General features: G+C 57.4%; 3 protein-coding genes and 1 long non-coding RNA gene across 6 annotated transcripts; 3 read left to right on the top strand and 1 right to left on the bottom strand.

Annotated features, from left to right (window-relative positions):
• The first annotated feature begins 1,569 nt into the window (after nucleotides 1-1,569).
• LOC106510138 (uncharacterized) lies at nucleotides 1,570-3,755 on the top strand. The gene is made up of 3 exons (XR_001308360.3): nucleotides 1,570-1,671; nucleotides 1,855-1,984; nucleotides 3,566-3,755. It is a non-coding gene; the product is annotated as an uncharacterized LOC106510138 (long non-coding RNA).
• A 249-nt stretch (nucleotides 3,756-4,004) lies between these two features.
• On the top strand, nucleotides 4,005-10,091 carry EFNA1 (ephrin A1). 2 transcript variants are annotated; one of them, XM_085020204.1, is made up of 5 exons: nucleotides 4,005-4,261; nucleotides 7,503-7,798; nucleotides 8,768-8,833; nucleotides 8,978-9,028; nucleotides 9,162-10,091. In XM_085020204.1, exons 2-5 carry the CDS (start codon nucleotides 7,600-7,602, stop codon nucleotides 9,272-9,274), a joined length of 429 nt encoding a protein of 142 aa, XP_084876330.1. In that variant the 5' UTR covers nucleotides 4,005-4,261; nucleotides 7,503-7,599; the 3' UTR covers nucleotides 9,275-10,091.
• A 973-nt stretch (nucleotides 10,092-11,064) lies between these two features.
• On the top strand, nucleotides 11,065-13,488 carry SLC50A1 (solute carrier family 50 member 1). The gene is given in 7 exon segments (XM_003125719.4): nucleotides 11,065-11,228; nucleotides 11,551-11,628; nucleotides 11,768-11,891; nucleotides 12,494-12,655; nucleotides 12,897-13,016; nucleotides 13,098-13,160; nucleotides 13,162-13,488. Coding segments are annotated over 7 exon segments (666 nt in total). The 5' UTR covers nucleotides 11,065-11,148; the 3' UTR covers nucleotides 13,201-13,488.
• An 834-nt stretch (nucleotides 13,489-14,322) lies between these two features.
• DPM3 (dolichyl-phosphate mannosyltransferase subunit 3, regulatory) lies at nucleotides 14,323-14,898 on the bottom strand. 2 transcript variants are annotated; one of them, XM_005663327.3, is made up of 2 exons: nucleotides 14,789-14,898; nucleotides 14,323-14,678 (listed from the first exon to the last, which is right to left on the bottom strand). In XM_005663327.3, exon 2 carries the CDS (start codon nucleotides 14,671-14,673, stop codon nucleotides 14,395-14,397), a length of 279 nt encoding a protein of 92 aa, XP_005663384.1. In that variant the 5' UTR covers nucleotides 14,674-14,678; nucleotides 14,789-14,898; the 3' UTR covers nucleotides 14,323-14,394. The 2 variants fall into 2 exon arrangements, with proteins under 2 accessions (XP_005663384.1, XP_001929318.1); XM_001929283.6 differs by having other exon boundaries at nucleotides 14,856-14,898.
• Between the last annotated feature and the right edge of the window lie 32 nt (nucleotides 14,899-14,930).

Raw genomic sequence — 14,930 nt, 5'->3', positions numbered from 1 at the left:
CAGGGATCGAACCCGTAACCTCATGGTTCCTAGTTGGATTCGTTAACCACTGAGCCACAACGGGAACTCCGCTCTATAAATACTTGTTGAATGAAAGTTATTTGTAAGTTCTAGGAACCAATCACTTCACCTACTCAGCAGCTGAGGAGTGCCTGAGAGCCTTCGTGGATGTGTTTATTTATTTCTACCCTGCCTCATTACAACAGCAAATTCTGAAACACCCACTGAATGAAACATTATGCTGTGGTTAAAAATATTGTTTACAAAGAGTTTATGCATGAAAACATCTTCTGTTGTAAAGTTAAAGGGGAAAAAAGAATTACACAATAGAAATGAGTCATATTTAACACAATGTCTAAAAGCAAGCAAACCAAACCTCACAAACAAAAGCCTGGCAGGGAAGGGTTGAAGATGTTAACAGTAGCTGGTGGTTCCCTTTTATTCTCCTATCGTCCTTTTCAACTTTTGAAAAATATACACACATTACTAATAAAGTGGGAGACATACACTTTATTTTCCAAAATGACATTGAGGGAGTGGAGCAGCGGCTGCTCCAAGTGCAGGATCTCCTCCCCTGCACCCTGCCTCACCCCACTGCCCAGTGATGCCCTTAGGGGCTAGGCCAGGTTAGCTGGGCCCCAGGGCCGTGTGGTTCTGGCCTTCTCCACCCCAAACCACAGGGCTCTCAGCAAGGGAGTAGCAACAAAGCAGCTGTGCCTATTCCAGGCTGGAAATGGTACCTCCAGGTCAGCAGTGCCCCACAGGTGGACAGCACCCCCTCTAGAGGCCCAGCCTCCCCAGGGCACTCAGAGAGTTAATCCGGTCCCTGAGGAATTCCCAGAAAGGACTCAATGTGGGAATTTCCCAGACAGGCAGGCAGACAGACAGACACCTCAGACAGCTCCCGCCACTGAGCACAGATGTTTGCCTGAGGGTGGCGGTGCTGAGAGCCAACACAGGCGCACGACTTTGTGATGAGAGGGAGCCCAAAGCAAGAACCAAGACAAGACCCGCCAGGGCAGGCTAGGTGCTGGGGTGGGGGAAGGGATAGGGCTGAGTTGGTCTGCGGGTCTGAGTCTCAGAGTAGTGGTCCCTTCGGAGGTCTCTCTGTTTGGATGGCAGAGTGCCTGCAACGCTCCTCCTGGTCCACCAGGCGTCGCAGTGGCCCCCGTAGCGTCCGGACGGCAAGATCGAGCTGTGGGTCTGCAGCGCAAGCTCTTCCCCTGAGCAAATGTGTTGTATAAATGGTGTCTTATCTACTTCCCCTACTGGTCTGAGGACTAACCAAGGGCAGAGGTTTTATCCTAGACGCACTCTTACCCTCGGTGCCCATCACAACAGCTGGCATCTAGAGGTGCCCCATTAGGTCTGACGAACGACCTCCAAACGCACAAATACAGGAACAGGAGAAGCGTGATGAGCTCCAAGCCTCGAGAGGGAATGTTGGGGACAGCGCCAAGCCAGAGAAAGGGCTCCGCGTCCTGTTCGTGCCCAGAATTTCCCCCCACCTCTTCTCCACCCGTTTTGCTCCAGCCCTAGACACAGGCGGGGCGGGAACGGACGTGGCCCCGCCGGGCTGGGCCGAGCGAGCCCGAACCTGCCCGGCCCAGCGGCGCAGCCCAGGGACCCCACACGTTCCCGCCCAGCAATCCCAGCGGTCAGAGAAACCCGGTAATGTGCCCCCAACTGTCCCCTCCGGGGGCAATCCTGGGCGACCCTCTCTGAAGAGCCACCGTCACCACTTCCCTCTCTAACCCCTCTGCCGTTTTCAGAGCAGCACTTCCTGCAGAACTAACACTGAGCAGTATTTTCACTCACTCTACCAAGATTTCTTGACTACCTACTGTGTGCTAGGTGCTGTGCCAGGCGCTGGCAATACAGTAGTGAACAAGCAAAAATCCCTGCCCTCGTGGAACTTCGGTCTATGGGACAAGAGCAGGGGCGGGGTAATCCCACCGGGGACACGTGGGAGGCTGACACCCAGGTGAGCAAAATGCGCGTGAGGCGCTGCCCTGGGCCTGGTCGGCGGGTAGACTTCGACCCCGGCGGGAGGGGCGGGCTGCACCTGGGGTAAACGTGGGGCCGGGCACGTCGCCTGGGGCAGGTGCGCGCGAGGGGGTGGGGTAGGGTCCGTGCGCAAAGCCTGGCCGAGACCCGGACACGAGGTCACAGGGCCAAGTACCTAGTCTGCGCTAGGTAAATATTTATCCTACGCGCGGCAGGACGGGCCGAGTCTGGCCTCTAGCCGCTTGCGCCCCACGCGGGGTGGGGCCAGCTCGGGCCCTCCCCCCGCTCCAGGCTCCTCCCCGGCGGGGGTCACCGCGGGACTTGCCGCAGCGTCCCGGCCCGAGTAATTACAGGGAGCTGTAGCCAGGCCTGGCCGTAAAAGAGGAGGATGAAACAGCCTGGGAACCAGGGAAGCTGGGCCCAAGCCTTCGGGGCCCCTGGGTCTGCGGCTTCCCACGTTGCGCAGCCGCGTGAAAAGGCTGGCCAAGGGTGCGCACAGAGTCGCAAAACCAACTCTGGGCGCGCATGCACACAGCCCCACAATCACACACATGAACCACCAAACGCACGCAGGCACACAACAGTCGGCCCTCCAGCTCCACACACACACACACACACACACACACACACACACACACGAGCCTAATCAAACACCTGCCCGCCCTCTCCACTCTGAGAGCTGGGAGGCAGACACCCACCCGCCAGCCCTGCTCCAGACGGCAGCAGATCCCGGCGGGGAGAGGAGCCCCGAGAGGCGAATTCCAGAGGGTTTGTTTACACGGCGCGGGGGAGGGGGCGAGCTGGGTACCGGGGCCTGACTGACTGGGAGACCCAGACGCCCAGCCTGGGACGCTGCACAACAACACCCATTGCCTGTCCCCAGCCCCCGGCCCCCAGATACAGCTCGCCTGTGCACGCTTCCCCTCCCCTTCACGCGCTGTTCACAAACATTAGCATACGTACGTCAAAGTTTCACACGCTTCCCCACACGCCGCTGTGATACTACTCACAAATGCTTTCACACTTGCGCGCCATCACACGTATTTACACATGCCAGATGCACATGTGTAGTTACAGTTTGTCACTCTTCAGGCCCAGATTCTCACAGTCCATATTTCAAAGCCTGTTCGCAGGGGTACACAACGTGTGTTGGCATACACACACACACACACACACACAGATCATTAGTGCTCTTTGGCCCTTTAGAAACAAGAGCGAACCCTCTCGCAGGCCCAGGATCCCGAATGTCCCTCCCTCTCACAGGCACTGATGGACAGAGGCGCCCTTAGCCCTGGCCGCACATGTTACACACACTTGATCACACACAGGGTCGCACTTTATTCCCGGCATCTAGGCGATGACACAATCTCCCGAACAAAGACAACATTGACAAACCCAACAAAAACAAACAGCCGCGTGTGTGGGGAGGGGCAGCCGATCGCAGAGTCCGGGAAGGGGGTTGGGGTAGGAGAAGAGTGTGGGAACGCGGGCGCCCGAGCTTGGGTGTGCAAGGCTCAGGAAAGATGCGGGACCTATCAACCGCCTCGCACCCCGCAAGATCCGCACGCAGCGCCGCCGGGGAGGTCCGGCCCCCGCGTGCTCCAAGACCCACATGTGGAGTCCGCTCCCTTCTCCCGCACGCGACTGCGCCCGGGACACTGACCCACCAACCCGCACAGGCCCACAAAGCTGCACAGGGACCCACGAGTGAGCAAACACACAGCGCTGAGTAGATTTGTCGGGCCGAGGTGCGCGCTCCCCTCGGCTTCCCCCCGCCCTCCCCTCCTCCACCTCCCCCCTGCCCTCCCCTCCTCCACCTCCCCCCTGCCCTCCCCTCCTCCACCTCCCCCCTGCCCTCCCCTCCTCCACCTCCCCAGCCCCCAGGCCCCAGGGCGGCCGCACGCCGGGCGGGGCGGGGCGGGGCGGGGGCGGGGCGGGGGCGGGGCGGGGTGTCGGGCGGCGCCGGCCCAAAAGGCGGAGTCGCGAGGCGTAGGGGCCAGAGCTGTGAGCACGGTGCTGAGTGAGCCGCCTCGAAAGCCAGCGGGAACCTAGACCCCGAGGAGCCCCCTCGTCCCCGGCCGGCCTGGCCAGGCCCCGCGCTATGGAGTTCCTCTGGGCCCCTCTCTTGGGTCTGTGCTGCAGTCTGGCCGCTGCTGACCGCCACACCGTCTTCTGGAACAGTTCAAACCCCAAGTAAGCCCGAGTCTCCGGCCGACAGCCTGGGCGCCCGGTTGGCACTGCTCCCCGTGTCCAGGTTAACTGTCCCAGCCACCCCCTAACCTGAGTCTTTGGGGGGGGCGGTGACCGGCGGCGGGAGGGATCCCGTGGATTTCCTTCTCCCCCGTAACTGGCAGTACCCCACCCCCAGGCGGGACCCTGCCCGCGTCGGCTTGCACAGGCACGGTTTCTGCGCTTCTTTCCTTCCCTCTGGCACCCCTGTTACTCCGAAGTGAGGGACCCACGCTGAGCAGTTCCTGCCTCCAGCAGGGGCCACTCTCCCTGGCCGCCAGAGCTCTTGTTCTAGGCCCTTCCACGGTGAAAGCCCCTGTGCCTCTCCTTGGGTGTCACTTGGCCATCTGCCTACACTGACAGGTCTCGACATTAGGAGTAGGCAGAATGCTCACTGTAATCCTGCGAGGACCCTTCAGCAGGGACCTGGGTGCAGGTATTAAGTGTTCATTCTGTATTTAAAGTGTCCCTGGAAAGACCCCACCACCAGCACCACCAAGGGCCCTTTGGGTGGCACAAGTGAGGTACATGCTCTGTGTGCGTAGGCTTTGGGGAGTCACCTGCTTCTGAGATTCAGGTAGTAAAACTGGAGAGAATAGGGGAGCGAGGTCATGGGAAAGGTTCCAAAGGCCGGGAAGGGGGTTAAAGGGTTACGAAGGGCTTTGGGCAGGAAGGAGTTAATTTCTCCTGGGCAGGTTTAGGGCTGTGAGGCAAATGGTACTGGGAGGAAGAAGCTCCATCGGACCCTTTGTTCTTTGTTCTTGAGTTTTCTGAAGTTATGGGAACAATATTTGCGGGGAAAACAGGAGCAGGGGGCAGGGTGGAGGAGGGAGAGGAGGGCTGGGCACCTGGGGTCCCAGGAAAACCTCTGCACTCCGCCTGGCCACCCCCCAGCCCTGGCAGGCCCCCACTCCCCTTGAGAAATAGATCGTGCCAGTTTCCTGTGACCCTGGGGCAGCATTGCCTGGTCAGGGGTCTGTCATCCATGGTTTGTTGTTCAGGGAGGGAACAGCCAGCTGCCCACCCCAGAGGCCAAAGCTCTTTGGCCCATCGGGCCACCCGACAGGGCAGTGCCATCAGCCCCCCCCCCACTTTTTCTGTCTATTCTTTGCTTCTTTGACCCAATCTTGTCCTGGAGGGAGAGACCAAAGTCCCTGTTTATGCCCATGCCAGGTGTTGGCTGAAGGAGGAGGAGGGGACAGGAAGCCGTGAGTAGGGAGGGGGGGACTCTGGCCTTTTCCGTTCCCAAGCTCCCAGGTTTCCTCTCTTTCAGGAAAGAGCCTCTTCCTTGCACCCCCCACCCCCCGCCGCCTTCCCTGACGCCGCCCCCCCCCCCCCCCCCGCCCCTTTCCCAGATAGAGAGCAAGAGTCAAAGGAGCACTACATGGAGCAGATTGTACCCCCAGGAGGGGGGTGATGGGTGCCCCCACCCAGGACAGCTTCTGCCTTGTCCATCTGGCCACACACACACACTCTGTCTCTCATGCTACCATACCTAGGACTAAAGGGGAGCCAGCCCAGAGTGGAGTCCACAGGCAGCCAAGCCAGATCCAGCTTGAGGGCAAAGATGAGGTGGCAACGAGCTGGGCAGGTGTGAGGCTGGCCTGGGTGACTCAGAGCAGAGGGCATCAGCTCTGGGATCTCCAGGCCCCAGGCAGGGGGCAGCGTGGGAAGAAGGGCAGTGCCACTGCGAGCTGGGAACTGGCCTCCTTGGTGCTAGAGGGGCAGGTACCCCACCCATTCAGACCGGCCAGTTCCCTTTGCCCAGAGGACAGTGCCCAGGACTAGGCCCTGGGCCATTGCAGGGTCCTGGGAGCTGGCCGCATTGGACGAGGTAAATTTTCACAAGTTCTCACGAAACGCTGGGGCGGGTGGCAGAGGTGGATGAGGAGTGAGTCAGTGCCCGTCACGGGAATGGAGGAAAGACGCCAGGCCCAGAGCTGAAATACCTGTTCTGAAATGGCTTCTATGTTTATCTCTCCAGAGAGGAATTTTAAAAGCCTCTCTCTGCTCCTCTCTCTCTCTCTCCCTCTTCTCTCTCTCTCTCTCTCTTCCCCAGGGTGGGGGAGGGGCCTGGGTAAGCCTAGCTGGAGCACTGGCATGCTCCTGCAAGGCCAGGCCTCTTAAGTGTCATGCTGACTGGCCCTTGGGTGCCCACCTCAGAGGCCTCTTGGCCTAACCCCTGCCCGTCCCCCGCCCCCCATGCCCCGGGGCTTTGGCTTGAAGCAAGTTGGCAGCCAGCTCTGCTGAGTCTCTAGCTGGCAGTGCTTTGGGGGAATTCAGAGAAGCTGACCAGCTCAGGAGAGGGAGGTGGGGAGGCACTTTCCCCCTCTTAGGACCCCACCCAGACTGGAGCCAGGTGTCTGGAGCTGGCCAGGGGGAGGGGCTGGTGGGCAGTCAGGCTGGAGCCTGTGGAGCCTGGGGGGGAGTGGGCTGGGGGAGGGGAGCTGGCTGCACCTTGGGAAGGAAGGAGAGGAGAGGCCGTCTCAGATCTGAGAACTCCAGCATTTCTGGAGCTCCAGCATTTCTTGGGAAGTGAAAGTATGGCTTTTTGGAGCTAAAGTCACAGGGCTGTTTGGGGCAGGGTGCGCTGAGCACCGATTTCAACAGCTAGAAGGGGAGACTGAAGGGGTCTGAATGAATTGATGAAAGTGATTTAACTTTAAGTGACTGAGCATTATCTGTGGGTGTGGATGATACTGGGTGTTGGGGGGGGAGTGAAGCTGAACATCGTGATAGACCCTGTTGGGACGGGGGAGTGAGAGGTGTAAGAGCAGCGAAAACCTAGATTGTTGAGCACCAGATACCAGCTCGGGGAAGAGAAAGGGTTACATGCGTCTTGATTCTAGAATGGGCGTGTTGGGTCTCAGATTGAGGTCTCAGAGCATTTAAAGGAGCAATTGGTAGAATAAATGTGGGGAAATATTTATGGGTAGAAGAGCGAGCTGAGGAAATATTTAGAAGCTCATCCTTGGGTAAATATCAGGGAAGTTATAGGAAGTGCTTTGGTACCTAAAAGATACTAAATGGATGCTATTCAGAGGATTAGTGGCAGACAGTGATGGTGGGGGGATCTTAGGAGACGGTGGAAAGATATTTAAGAGATCGAGATCAGTAAATATTGGGAGTTGAGATTTTTAAAGTCTTTGTGGGGGGGGGCAGGGTCCAGTATGAAATGGGAGGGGTCATGTAAACATCTGGAAGCTCAAGGCTCTGGCCTGGCTTCTGAGGGACCACCTGCTTCCTCCCGCTCTTCACATGCCCAGGTTTCGGAATGAGGACTACACTGTCCATGTGCGGCTGAATGACTACCTGGACATCATCTGTCCTCATTACGAGGATGACTCTGTGGCAGAGGCTGCCATGGAGCGGTACACACTATACCTGGTGGAGCGTGAGCAGTACCAGCTGTGCCAACCCCAATCCAAGGACCAGGTCCGCTGGCAGTGCAACCAGCCCAACGCCAGACATGGCCCGGAGAAGCTGTCTGAGAAGTTCCAGCGCTTCACACCTTTTACCCTGGGCAAGGAGTTCAAAGAGGGACACAGTTACTACTACATCTGTGAGTGCCTGGGAGTGTGCCCACAGGTGCACGTACTGGGGGGGGCGCAGCTGGCATGATGCACCTGCTTCAGTCCATGCTGAGCAGGGAGTCCAGCGGGAGAGAGTCCTAAATTCTGCTCTCAATCATTGTCATTACAAACGTGGAGTGAGCTGCTGCTGTGTCCTGGGCACCCCGCTTGGCGCTCAAGGCACAGAGATAAATAAAACACTACAGGGTCCCTGTCCTCCAGGAAGCTGGAAAGTGACACACACAGATTAATAGACCATTAGAACAGGGCGATCTGGTAGACAGGAGCACGGGGACCCTGAGAAAATGACCTGGTACCTGCCAGACAAGGGGGGGCTCAGAGAAGGCTTCCAGGGGAGGATGGCCCAAGAGCAGAGGAGTTGGCCGGATGTGGGCACATGTGCGAGAGAACATGACATCTTCAGGGACCTCTATGTGGTCCAGCCTGACTGGAGCAGGAGGGACACTTGGAAGTGGGGAGATAGGGGCTTGGAGAGAGAGACAGGGTAGGTCCTGGGGGCCTAAGAAGTGCTGAGGAGTCTGGACTTTATCCCGAGCGCAGTGGAGAGTCACTGGTGGATTTTATAAGTTGGACGATAAGCTTTGTGTAGAGAGGATCCAGGCCTAAGTGGGGCTTAGGCAGGATGAGGACCAAGTGGCCTGCAGCCCCCCTGCCCCAGATTCAGGCTGGGAGGAGTGGAGGATGGCCTGTAGGGAGGAGACAGTGTCTCTCCTCTTTCTATCACCACTTCTAAAGCCAGGGGTTATTCCCAAAAATTGGAGCTTGGACTGAACTTGGGGCAGAATGAGGGCAAAAATTAAGGAACGCAAGAATCAAAGATGAGGGAAGAGAGGGATTCAAAGGAGCAGGGACCAAGAGAGCAGCGCCAGAGACACGTGTGCCTCTATTTCCTTCCAGCAGAGTTGCGTTCCTTAACAGTTTCTGAATTTAATTTGTAGCCAAACCCATCCACCACCAGGAAGACCAGTGCTTGAAGCTGAAAGTGACTGTCAGCGGCAAAATCAGTGAGTGTCAGGGCCCAATGGGTCTCCTTCCTCCTTCTCTGTCCTAGGCCTGGTCTAGTGATCTGGAATCCCACCGCCCAGCCCACCCAGCACTCCCGCCCTCCTTGGTGCATGACCTAACCTAAGCCCACCCTTGTCTTTCAGCCCACAGTCCTCAGGCCCATGCCAATCCACAGGAGAAAAGACTTCCAGCAGGTAGGTGGCTGGGGCCCCAAAGTGGGGGTCTGCTTGAAGAGGCTGGTACAGGAGGTGGCTCCTCGTTGGGCTGAGGGCCAGTACCTGAGGTGGGGCCACTCATGTTGGGGGCCTTTGCCCTTTCACTCTGCAGATGACCCGGAGGTGCAGGTTCTACATAGCATCGGTCACAGTGCTGCCCCCCGCCTCTCCCCACTTGCTTGGGCTGTGCTGCTCCTGCCATTCCTGCTGCTCCAGACCTCGTGAAGGCAGAGGCCACATCTGGCGTAAAGAGAACTATTACTGAGGCTCCTCCCAGAGCCTCAGTCCCTGGGAAGCACTCCCACGACATGCATAAGCTGCCACCCAGAGGAGGTGCCATCCCCACATCCACCTGAGGGACAGACAGTCCTTTCCCCTCCCTTCCTGCCCATAAGCCAAAGAGACAAGCTCTGTGAACATGGCTCACGAAGGGCACTGTGGGAACCGAGCTGGAAGGGGCTTGGGGTCACATGGATGGACTCCGAGCTTGGCAAAGATGCCCCTCCCAGAGAGAGCCACGATGGCCAGATGAACTGACTGAAGGAAAAACAAGACGGAACCCAACATAAGTGTCCGTGAGGATGTGGATTAGATCTCTGGCCTCGCTCAGGGGGTTAAGGATCCGGCGTGGCTGCAAGCTGTGGTGTAGGTCACAAATGCGGCTCGGATCCAGTAGTGCTGTGGCTGAGCCAAGGACAGGAGAAGCAGCATGCTTGGGCTAACCCAGCATCTCTCCCAGGACTGTCCTCTGTGGCGCTGTCACAGAGAGGTTTGTAGCCAGGCACTGCATCCTCTCCCATCCTGGGGCAGCATTTCCCAGAGCTGTGCCAGCAGGGGGGCTGTGCCAACCTGGTCTTAAGGTGTATCTGTAAGGGCAGGGCCCACACACACACAGTCTGTGCCTAGACTAAAGCCTGAGGGGCAGGGCCCACATGTACAGAATCTGCATATGAACTTTCTGTGTCTGTGCTGATTTCTACAACTGGAACTTTTTTATACTGTGTTCTTTGTCTCAAAATAAAGTGATGTGTTTGGTTTTTCAGACTTGCTTTTTTGCCCCTCCATCCTGATTTAAGTCCCTGCTATTTGCTAGGCTCTGTGTTATACCAGTAGGAACTGGGTTTGAATTTGCTCCTCACTCACCCAAAAGGGTGAGGTGTTTCCTCCCCTGAGGGTTGTCCAGGACAGGAGTGCTCCCCACGAGAATGTCTCAGGCCCTAGCCTGCTCCCCACTCTGGAAGTTCTTTCTGTCCAACCTCTGCCCCACTCCCACCCTCTCCGCGCTGGGCTTTGGCATACTGTTCAGGTACTCATTCTGCAGGGTGAGTCAGAGCAGCCGCTCAGGGGAACGCCAGCTGAGGCATGTGGCCCGCCCCACAGCCCCGCCAGCGGAGGCTGCCGTGTGTGGGAGGCTGGGAGGGAAAGTTCCCAGCAGCAAGTCGGTTGGACTAGGGGGTCAGTGATACACGCTTGGCCAGTGGGTTGGCCAAGTCACGGAAAGTTGGCAGTGTGGCTGAAGGGGGAGGGCAGCTCACAAAGACTCGGTGATTCCTGGCAATCCCTGTTATTTAGGGAAAAGACCGGAAAGAGGCTTCAGCAAATGAGGAAAAAAATCTCCCAAGCTCTGGGCAACTGAAATTCCGAGCCGGGGCTCTGCCTGGGGAGCGTGTCGAAGTCTGCCTAGCAAGCTGCTGTTTTGGAGTTCTACCACGTAGGCTTTCGGGCCTGTGGGAAAGAGTTGAGGCTGGGGGGCTAGGGATCCAGGGGGTCAGCAGAGAGTGTGGAGCGGTTGGTCCCGGGGACAAATACGCCAAACCTTAGGAAGGAGACCGGCGGGAAAAGAGAGCAACTTGAACCCCCGCAAACCCACGAGCCGACAGCCAGGCGGGTGGGGGCGGGACGGGCGCTCGGAGGGGCGGGGCCTGAGTTCCTGCTTGACGTCCTAGGGGTGGGCCGGGTTCCGGTTTAATTTCCGGGGGGGACGGCCGAGGGCGCAGGGGCGGGGCCGGGGGCGCGGAGGGGCGGGGCTCCGGCGTCGCGGGCTCAGGATCCCGCAAGCTGGTGTCCAGCGCAGAGCGCGAGATCCGGCTCGGGGAGGGATGGAGGCGGGCGGATTGGCGGACTCGCTCCTTTCCGGAGCTTGCGTGCTCTTCACCCTCGGCATGTTCTCCACCGGCCTGTGAGAGCGTGGACGGGCTGGGCTGGGGCAGGACCAGGAAATCGGGAGAGGAGAAACAGGGGACAGAGACGTGGCGGCAGCCTCAGGCTGCATCCGGAACCTAGAGTCAAAGTGGAATCGGGTCGAGGGGGCCGGGGGACAGGGGCGAGGCCAGTCACTTAACCTGAGGGAGAAGGCCAGGATGCTGAGGGCGGGACCGGGGGGGGGGGGGGCGGCGTCTGCAGTTGTCCGGGGAAAATGACAGGCATCGGGGATCTTGACGCCCCGGCAGCCTGGTTCTCCCGTTCCACCTCTCCCCCCTACCTTCGGGGCCCCGTTACAGCTCGGACCTCAAGCACATGCGGATGACCCGGAGCGTGGACAGTGTCCAGTTCCTGCCCTTTCTCACCACGGATGCCAAGTGAGAGGGGCGATGCCTGCGTCGGGAAAGGCTTCTGAGGGAGGTTGGGGAGGGGTAAGGAGGAATGTGGAGGAGGCCCCTCGGGTCCCCCGCCCACCCTCCACCCTGCGGACGAATGTCCCTCCCCTCCACCCTGCAGCAATCTGGGCTGGCTGAGTTATGGGGCCTTGAAGGGAAACGGGACGCTAATCGTCGTCAATGCTGTGGGTGCTGTGCTTCAGACCCTGTATATCTTGGTGTATCTGCACTACTGCCATCGGAAGGTAGAGGCCCTTCATCTCTGCTGCACGCCCTGCCTTGCCTTACTGGCAAGGCAAACACTGCTTCCTAGAAGACTGTAACAGGTTGGCACTGCCACCTTTTCCTGGAAGACCCCTCCAGCCTTGCAGTCCTCCTTCCTCCATGAGGCTAGCCTTCTGGGATGCACATATGGTCCCCCATTCTGGCAAGGCCAATAGCTCTGCCTAGCCTGATAGTGCCTTGCTGCCCAACAGAGTGAAAGGGATTTTTTTTGTCTCCATGTTTCCTTCAGAGCCAAGGCCAGTGGCTGAGAGTGAGATGATTAGCTCTGCTTCCTCATTCACACAAGCATTAAACTCCTACTCTGTGTAGCAAGCTCACCAAACCAAACAACAAAAAAGATATACTTTTCCCTCCCCTAGACACCTTCAGTATGGTGGGGGGATCAGATATGTGCTACAGTCACTGGTAGGAAAGAGGCTGTGACATGTGCAATACAGGAGGCTTAGACAATGGGTGGCTCCCTCACTGGAGCATGGGAGAGGGCAGGATGAATTAATTCCAGCAGCAGTGTCAGAAAGGGCTCCAGGCACCTCCAGAGGTAAGGCTACTCTCTCCTCTGCAGGGTGCTGTGCTCCTTCAGACTGCAACCCTGCTGGTGGTCCTTGTCCTGGGTTTTGGCTACTTTTGTCTCCTGGTGCCTGACCTTGAGACCCGGCTGCAGCAGCTGGGCCTCTTCTGCAGTATCTTCACCATCAGTATGTACCTCTCACCACTAGCGGACTTGGTGAGTGGGGATGTGCAGGGAGGTAGGGGCGATAAGGGTCAGGCTCCCCTAGTCAGAGACTTACACTCCAGAGGAAGGGAAGTCAGATCCTGGAAGGACACAGGGCAGTAGAGTTGAGTGAGTAGGAGGCAGGAGGGAAAGGATGGGTAACAGAAGATTAGAGATGTTTGACCTTTTTCCTGAGTAAATTCTTAGGCAAGGTGAGCGCCTGGCTAGGAGTGCCTTTCATCCTTTCCCACAGGCCAAAGTCATTCAGACTAAATCAACCCAGCGCCTCTCCTTTTCACTCACCATTGCCACCCTCCTCACCTCTGCCTCCTGGACCCTCTATGGGTTTCGAATAGAAGATCCCTACATTGTGGTAAGCAGCACAGGGACGGGGTGACAGGTGTACAAGGTGGAAAATCGGCCTCTCTCCTCAAAGCAGCCCTTGTGATTTCAGGTGCCCAACCTTCCAGGAATCCTCACCAGCCTCATTCGCCTCTGGCTTTTCTGGAAGTACCCTCCAGGAGCAAGACAGGAACTATCAGCTTCTGCAAACCTGAGGGAGTTCATCTGACTGCTGGGCACCTTAATGCCAACCTGTGGCCAAAGACACCTGCTTGTTTCAGCTGTTCCTGTTGATCGCTCCACAGATGCAGTGGGTTTTGGTAAAGGAAAAGGGACAGCTTTGAAAATTCAGGGACTAAAGAAAGAGCTTTACTTAGAAGACTGGAACTGGGAGATGAATCACTTTTTGTTTTGTTTTCCCCCAAGATTTCATTTTTTAATTTTGGAGGTGGGGATGAAATCTTTAGAATGTGCCTTAAAATAAATTGTTCCCTACCCCTGCCCATCAAGGCTCATTCTCTCTTCAGGGATACTCAACCAGCCTGGTTTGGTAAAGGTTAGAGGTGCAATGTCCCCGCCACGTTTGCTCTTGGGCTGGTAGGGTTGGCTCAGAAAAGGTTATCTGAAAGAAGCAAGAGGTTGGAAAGACCTAGGAAGGCCTTAAAAACAACAGGGCTTGGGGACTCTGGTGGTGCAACAGGTTACGGATCTGGAATTGTCACAACTGTGGCTTGGGTCGCTGCTGTGCATGGGTTCAGTCCCTGGCCCGGGAACTTTCACATGCCACCAGCATGGCCAAAAAAAGAAAAGAAAAAAAGGAACAGAGCTTGAATTTATGAAGAATGGAAATAAGCCTTCAAGAAATACTTCCTGGAGTTCCCTTTATGGCTCAGCAGAAACGATTCTGACTAGTATCCACGAGGATGCAGGTTCAATTCCTGGTGGGTTAAGGATTGGGCGTTGCTGTGAGCTGTGGTGTTGTTCGTAGACATGGCTCGGATCTGGCGTGGCTGTGGTATAGGCCAGCAGCTACAGCTCTGATTTGACCCCTAGCCTGGGAACCTCCATATGCCTCACGTGCGGCCCTAAAAACACAAAAACAAAGAGAAGGATTTCCTAATAGGGCTAAAAGAACCAGGAAAGTGAAATGGCTTTTCCATTTGAGAGATTTTGAGACGAGGTCTTTGTTTCCTTTGGAGCAAAAATGAGGAAGCCCAGCAGAATGCAAAGACAAAGGCTGGGAAAACCACAGGAAGGTGGCTCTTCTACCTCTTACCCCTTAACAGCTGGTATACAGAACCCCCAATTCCCACCATCCACACTCAAACCAAACAAAGTTAGAAAATAAACTGGCTCTTTAATGGGAGAATGAGAGAGCAGGCTGTCCAGGCGGGAATTCGGTTAGGGTGTCAGAAGCGCATCCCCCTGCGGGCCAAGTCGGCTCGGGCCTCCTGGATCTGGCTCTGCAGCTCACGGGCGGCGTCCTCGCAATCGTGAAAAGTGGCCACGCGATAGCCCACAGTGCCCAGGGCATAGCAGCCAGCAGACACCAGCAAGTAGGCGGGCAGTGGCCACAGCACCTCCCGGCAAGACGAGGGCAGCTCCAGGCCAAGGGCTCCCATGGTCAGGGCCGCCCAGGTGGAGCCTAGAAGCGCCAGTCCCCACAGCCACTGCGCTAATTTCGTCATGGTCACTGAGGGGAAGAGGAGGCAAAGCTCGAGATCCCTGCCACCCCGCTACCCGCTCTTCATCTGAGACCCAGTCCCTGTCCTTCTCCCTCACCCACCCTGAATAGCACCTAACCTCAGAGTCGCTCCCCCGTCCTGCCATTGCTCTTGCGCTCCCGACTCCTCCATCCACCTACACTTACCTCGCTGCCCCACGTCTCCCCTGTTCCGCGCGGGTCTGACGTCAGCGTCGGGAATCCTCCAAGGCTCGCGTTTCC

This window comes from Sus scrofa, chromosome 4, assembly GCF_054392235.1.
Source record: "Sus scrofa isolate SSC_HxYL_T2T_F1_AM1 chromosome 4, Sscrofa_HxYL_maternal_Yorkshire_Landrace_v2.0, whole genome shotgun sequence".
Classification (NCBI taxonomy): domain Eukaryota; kingdom Metazoa; phylum Chordata; class Mammalia; order Artiodactyla; family Suidae; genus Sus; species Sus scrofa.
This window is presented reverse-complemented; position numbering and strand designations above follow the sequence as displayed.